Source organism: Helobdella robusta (genome assembly GCF_000326865.2).
Source record: "Helobdella robusta unplaced genomic scaffold HELROscaffold_19, whole genome shotgun sequence".
NCBI classification, from domain to species: Eukaryota; Metazoa; Annelida; class Clitellata; order Rhynchobdellida; family Glossiphoniidae; genus Helobdella; species Helobdella robusta.
This window is the reverse complement of record NW_008704034.1, coordinates 2,962,449-2,969,269: the sequence shown is the minus strand read 5'-3', so window position 1 is coordinate 2,969,269 and position 6,821 is coordinate 2,962,449. Positions and strand designations below refer to the sequence as shown.

General features: G+C 34.7%; 2 protein-coding genes across 2 annotated transcripts; both read left to right on the top strand.

Moving 5' to 3' along the window:
* Nucleotides 1-621: 621 nt before the first annotated feature.
* On the top strand, nt 622-1,854 carry HELRODRAFT_171073 (hypothetical protein; the record flags this gene model as incomplete). Its single annotated transcript, XM_009016879.1, has 4 exons — nt 622-689; nt 1,035-1,164; nt 1,454-1,507; nt 1,762-1,854. 4 exons carry the CDS (start codon nt 622-624, stop codon nt 1,852-1,854), a joined length of 345 nt encoding a protein of 114 aa, XP_009015127.1.
* A 284-nt stretch (nt 1,855-2,138) lies between these two features.
* On the top strand, nt 2,139-6,274 carry HELRODRAFT_171072 (hypothetical protein; the record flags this gene model as incomplete). Its single annotated transcript, XM_009016878.1, has 7 exons — nt 2,139-2,280; nt 2,488-2,738; nt 2,826-2,882; nt 3,811-4,058; nt 4,267-4,339; nt 4,694-4,753; nt 6,203-6,274. 7 exons carry the CDS (start codon nt 2,139-2,141, stop codon nt 6,272-6,274), a joined length of 903 nt encoding a protein of 300 aa, XP_009015126.1.
* Nucleotides 6,275-6,821: the final 547 nt, after the last annotated feature.

Genomic DNA, 6,821 nt, shown 5'->3' with positions numbered 1-6,821 from the left:
CTCCGCCAGCCAGATTTTAAACTTGAACTGCCACATGCTGATGTTGGATTCCCCACCGCACTTCCATTTTAGAAAATCCAACCACTAATAAGCAAATACAAAAACCAACACACACACACGCACACAAACATATGTTTGTGTGCGTGTGTGTGCGTGTGTGTGTGTGTTTATATGTGTGTGTAGGCAGTTGTAATGAGCAAAAACATTTATACGTAGTATGATTGCATTTTATTGGTTTTGTTATTAAGCCGGCTGTTTTTAATGTCATTTTATGAGTAAGTGCTGTTTACCTCCGGCGATGTATTTATGATGTTGTTGTTGGTGTTGTTGCTGATGTTATTGTTGGCATGGCATTGTTGTTGCCACAAACAGCAGCAGCAGTAGTAGTAGTAGTGGTGGTTGTGGTAACAGCAAGAGCAGCAGTAGTAGTAATAGTCGGCGAATGTTTTATTAATGTGCGAATGCTCTACAATAATGGAGCAACTTTTAATGGCTTGCAATATAGGTTGTCGTTTGCTACAAGTTGCTGTTGTTGATGTTGTCGTTGATGTTGTTGTTGATGTTGTCGTTGATGTTGTTGTTGATGTTGTCGTTGATGTTAATTTTGTGTTGTTGTTGATGATGACGTTGTTGCTGCTGTTGTTGTTGGCGTTGTTGTTTTTGGCGTTGTTGTTGTTGATGATGATGATGTCGTTGTCCTTGGTTGTTTTTGTTGTCGTTGTTTATTCTTATACACCGAAAATTTGTCTATTTATTGCGCCACTGCTTACAAAATTGTTTGTTCATTAAAAAAAAATACTTTTTGTTGTTTGTTTTTTTTTCAAAAAGCTTCTCTTTGTTTGCAAAGAAAATTATATTTATGACGTCATAAAGTGACGATAAAATCATCATTATCATTAACACTGACGTGATTAAAATCATTATCACAAAGGATATCTATGGCAAAATAAAGCAAATAATTTCAACATAAATCATGATATTCAAAGCGGTGGTGAATATTTCTTATAAAAATTCTTTTATGCCAACAACAACAGCAACAGCAACAACATCGATAAAAACAACACCAACAACAACAACAGTAACAACGTCAACAACAACAACAACAACAACAACAGCAACAATGTCAACAACAACAGCAACAACGTCAACAACAACAGCAACAACGTCAACAATCGAACTAGCGCAACATTATCGTGAATAGTTTATAAGCGATATCAATGGCATTGTCGGAGTGAAGACAATTTTTTGGCGCGAAAGTAATTTTTTTGGCGCGAAGTTTTTACTCGTCTTAAGGGGTGCATAGCGGGAATTTTTTTAAAAACTGTTTCATTTTTTTCTCGATAGATAGTGATTTTGTCGGTAGAAAACACACACGCACACATACACACGCACGCACATTTTCATTGTATCTGTCATTTAAACAATTTAATGTCTACTATTGATTTTGCTGCAGGGTTATGAATCGTGTCAGTTGAAAATTGGCGGGAAAAATGGAAAAATGACATCGGTATGTGTTGTTATAGCCCTTTATTTTGTTTTTAAAGTTAAAGTTTTGTAGGGGCTTCTCATTGATCGAATGTTTCCTACTAACTTTGGAAAAAATTATTTTCCAGACTTAAAAGAAACAATTTAATTATTTAAAATTTTATTCAGTTTATTGGAAGTTATATGAATAATTTAATCAACTTAAGTTTACAAAAAGATAATAAATTTAATGAAGAAATTATGATAGAAAATATAAAAATTTGAAAAACCGTACAGCCAGTCGGATTTGTGACATTCGCAACGCGAGGAGATGCTGAGTTGGCTCTGAAGCAAATACAGGCAAGTTCAGATTATCCCCTCATCCCTTAAAATTTTTCTTAGAATGTAGTTGACAGGATATATTTTTTTGTTTTTTTTTCTGCTTCGAATGATAAAGAAATTATAATATTTATAATATTAAATGTAGTGTCAATAATAATAAGAATTATAATAATTATATAGTAATTATTAATATAATAATAATAATAATATGATAATTATTACTATTTTTTTATTATAATTAGTTTTTCCATTTTCCCGCCAAAAAGGGTTTAAGATTCGATCCAGAGCAACCGCAGGCACTCAGGCTGGAGTTTGCGAAGAGTAACACAAAAATGGCGAAAACAAAAACGTCATCATCATCGTCGTTGTCGCTACTGGCGTCGTTATCATCGTCGACGTCATCGTCATCGCTGCTTGCCGGAAGTCAGGTGATCGCTCTGGCCCCGCATCAGATCGTTTCCTTCATCAATGCACGTGAGTTATGCAATGCTTAAAGTTAATGTGCTGGAAAATTTTTCTGCCTGCGTCTGTGTGTGTGTGCGTGTGTGTGTGTCTGTCTGTGTGTATGTGTGTGTGTAAGATTTTTATAACGTAAGTTAAAAAAAATATAAGATAATACGTACCAATAATTGTTAGCAAATCTTTCACCATCCTCATCTTCATCATCAACAACATCAACAGAGGAACTGGCGAACAGTCAGCAAGCCTTCTACCAAACGAGGTACGCTACGTCATCAGCAGCTGCAGCCGTAGCTGCAGTAGCGACCGGCAACAGCAATGACGCGTGGACAGCAGCTGGATCGCCTTTGGGGTCAACTCAACTACTGCAGCCCACCCATCACCATCCAGGTACATCCCTACTGATGGGGCACCAGTTAATTTCATCCGGATCCATGCCTCCGGACTTTTTAGGACAAGTACCCCAGGCCCACGTAAATAATAATCATCATCATCATCTTACTCATCCTTATCCTCCTCTTCCTCCTCATCCTTCTCATCATCATCATCATCATCGGCAGATTGTCGCTCACGTCGCACCGACTGCTCTTGCTGCAACCGCTTACGTGCAGGCTCAAGTGCAGGTTAGTTTGTGTGTGTATCTGTGTGTGTGTGTGTGTGCGTGCGTGTGTGTGTCTGTATGTGTGTGTGTGTGTGTGTGTGCGTGCGTTTTTACGCTATGTGTACACGTACGTGGTTGTCTCAGTTGAATTTTAATTGCTTTATTCTTTCCTCAACTTGTCGGTTTAATAATGAATTTGTTATTCAGTTCAATCGTTCTTTCGTTCATTCGTTCTGTTTCACTTTCATTCCTTCATTTTTAATCAACTCATCCAACCATTCCTTCATTCCTACATTCATTCATTCATTTATTCATTCATTCATTCATTCATTCATTCATTCATTCATTCATTCATTCATTCATTCATTCATTCATTCATTCATTCATTCATTCATTCATTCATTCATTCATTCATTCATTCATTCAATGGTTGATCGATTGATCAAACCCTTCATCCATCTATCTGAGAATGTTTAAGTAAGTTGCCGACGGAGATGGGGTGTGCTATATTTTGTGTTGCTGTTTCTGGCTGTTCCTACAACAACCCAGTCAGCTAATTGAATATGTTATCATTATCATTGCTATTATCATTATCATTATTATTATTATTATTGTTGTTGTTGTTGTTGTTGTTGCATGTCACTGTCCCAATTGTCATCCCTTGCTTCTACCATCTTCAATGTATCCATCCACTGGTGATGGTCACAAACGCGGCCAGGATTCAATTTTCTCCCGTGATTACTCATTACGTCATCATCATTTATCAACAAGCAACATGAAAATCATTCAACAACAATGTTTGTTGGTCCTATCAGGCGTGTTGTGTGTGCGTGTGCGTGCGTACGTGCGTGTGCGTGTGTTAGTACAATGTTGTAATAACAGTAACAATAATGACATTAATAATAATAAATCACAATAATAAAAATAATAATAATAATAATCAGATCCCATCAATGCTCCACAACGGTAGCTCCCTACAATGTTACGACATCTCAACGCATTCACCGGCTGTTGCTACCAATTACAACAACAACAACAGCAACAACAACAGCAACATGCATCATCAACAACAACAACAACATCAACAGCAGAACAACAGCAACAACAACCCACTAGCAAGTGCATTGCCTTGTTCTGCCTTCATCCTGGCTAGCTTCGGTCCGCTATGCCAGGAGGGGCAATTCAAAGATCTGTACGTCACGTGTTGTTGTTGTTGTTATTGATGCTGTTGTTGTTATTCATTCATTCATTCGTTCATTCATTTATTCATTCATTCATTCATTCACTCACTCACTCACTCGCTCACTCATCATTCCTTCATTCCTTCATTTATTCATTTACTTCCTCACTCATTTACCCACTTGCTCGCTCACTCACTCGTCATTCCTTCACTCCTTCAGTTATTCATGCAGCCGCCTTAGAAGACAGAGCAAATCAAACTGTTCCACCGGTCCTACCATCGTTGAATGTACAGTAAGTATGTGTGTCTGTGTGTCTATGTTTGTCTGTGTGTCTGTGTATTTGTATGTGTATCTGTGTGTGTATATGTGTGTGTGTGTGTGCTTGCTTATTGTTGTGTATCAAAGAAAAACAAATTGTTTAATTAAAATTTTCTTCAAAAAAAAAACATCAAAGAAACCGAAGTCATTAACACGAGGGTGTTAATAAATTTATTTTGTTTAACGGGAAAATGAAATAAATTGATTTTTTGGTTACAAAGAATTAAAAATTGTTTACAAAGAAGTTAATTAAGTTTTATTTACATAGAAATTAAATGGATTAGTTGTTACCTTAAAAATCTAAACACATTTTTAATATTGTAAACAGGTTGATGACGACCCGCATAGATTTCATCCATACAAGCCGACCGAGTTGATGGCAAGAAAGGTCTGTTGATATCTGTTGTTATTTCTGTTGTGTTGTTGTTGATGATGTTGTTATTGGTGATATTAGTGGTAGTTATTGCTGTCGTTGATAACAACATCAACAGCATAAGAAACAACAAAATCATCAACAACATCATCAACAACAATATTAACAACTTCAACATCAACAACAACAACATCAGCATCAACATCAACAACATCATCAACTCCCAAATTTATAGCCGACTAATTGAATTGCGCGCTTCCACTCCACTTCGGAAATAATTTAACGTTCGGCCCTTAATAATTTTTTCCACACCTACTCGTTTAGATGACGTCACGATGATGTTGACGACGACTATGACGTCACGACGATGATGACGATATGGAGATGATGGCTGTACATAATGATGATACGATGATGATGACGATGGTGATGAATGCGATGATGATGATAACAATAGCAACATAAAAAAATAATTTAAAGCACTCGCTAGATGACAGGCAAGTTTCGAACTGGATGACGTCAGCGGAAGTCATCGATTCTTGAACGTGCTGGAGAAGTCAGAGGAAAAATACAAAACTAAAAATTAATTTTTTTTTGTTCCAAATCATGGCTTGATGGAATGATTGAGATGATTGAGTGATGGGAGAAGTTGAAGAAAAATTTTGATTCAAAAATTGTTTTGTTTTTGTTGGGAGAATTTTTGTTACCGGCGGAGATGTAATTAATTTCAGTTTCAGTTACGTTTTTTTATCTTTCAACAGAAATAAATCAAAAAAATTTGTTTTAATGATATACAATGATACTATACACGTATATATATATCTATATATATATATGTATATATATATATATATCATTTTTTAAAACAAATATTATATATACCCGCAAAAAATATTGGTATTTATAGTAAATAACAATCGACTTCATACATTTATACATGTTTGTTGTATATATTTGTATGTATATGCAATGCATGTATGTATGTTTGTGTATATAAATACAATCTATAAGCTTATGTTTGTATAGCGGTATTTCTTAGTAATGGTATGTTTGTATGAGTTTTTTGTATGCATGTATGTAGTTATGTATGTACATATGTACAAACGTATGTATGTATGAATGTATGAATGTATGTATGTATGTATGTATGTATGTATGTATGTATGTATGTATGTATAATATCGCTTCAAACGATAACACTCATCATCAAACCATGGGGCAACACGATCCCGTTTAGTCAAGACAGTTCGAACAGGTGCAATTACACCAGCAATTCGTAGAGATTCATTGAAAAACAATTGAAATTCAGCGTCAAGGTTATCACTTATGCAAGGTCTCGATATCGCGGATTCCAAAAAAACTCTAGTAAAGCCGTCATTGTCCATTCGATTCCAGGATCTGATTTTTTTGCAAATATTAAAAGAGTGGTTACGAGTAAATATGGAAAACTTGTCAAATCTGAAGAATCTTGATGAAGATTTGAGGGGGATCAGCGTCGGGCATGACTTGACAAAGGAGCAGAGAAACAAGACATAAGAAATATGACAAAAGAGCAAAAAAAAACTCTAGTGATTAGTAATTGGTTGATTGATTGACAAAATGAAAGAGAAAGAGAGAGAGAGAAAGAGAAAGAGAGAGAAAAAGAGAGAGAGATAATAAAATATATTTCCTATGTAGATAATAACAATCAGATGTAAACAACCATAGAAATCACCGATCAAGCACACATTCTTCTAACTATCTATTCCTACATGTTATCTATAAACAATCACCAATTGTATGTAATAATTGTAATAATTGTATGTAGGTATATATATATATATATATATATATATATATATATATATATATATATATATATATATATATATATATATATATGTTAGTAATGGACCATAATTTTTTACAATATTCTATAAATTCTACCGAATGTTTGGCGTTAATATGTTTGTAGTTCGTTTTTTCGATTTTTCTCACTAAAATTTTTTGGTGAACGTTTAGTTTATTAAAATTCAATATAAACTTATTTTTCGAATTTGCAGCATGAATTCGAAAAATAAGTTTATTTTGAATTTTCGAATTG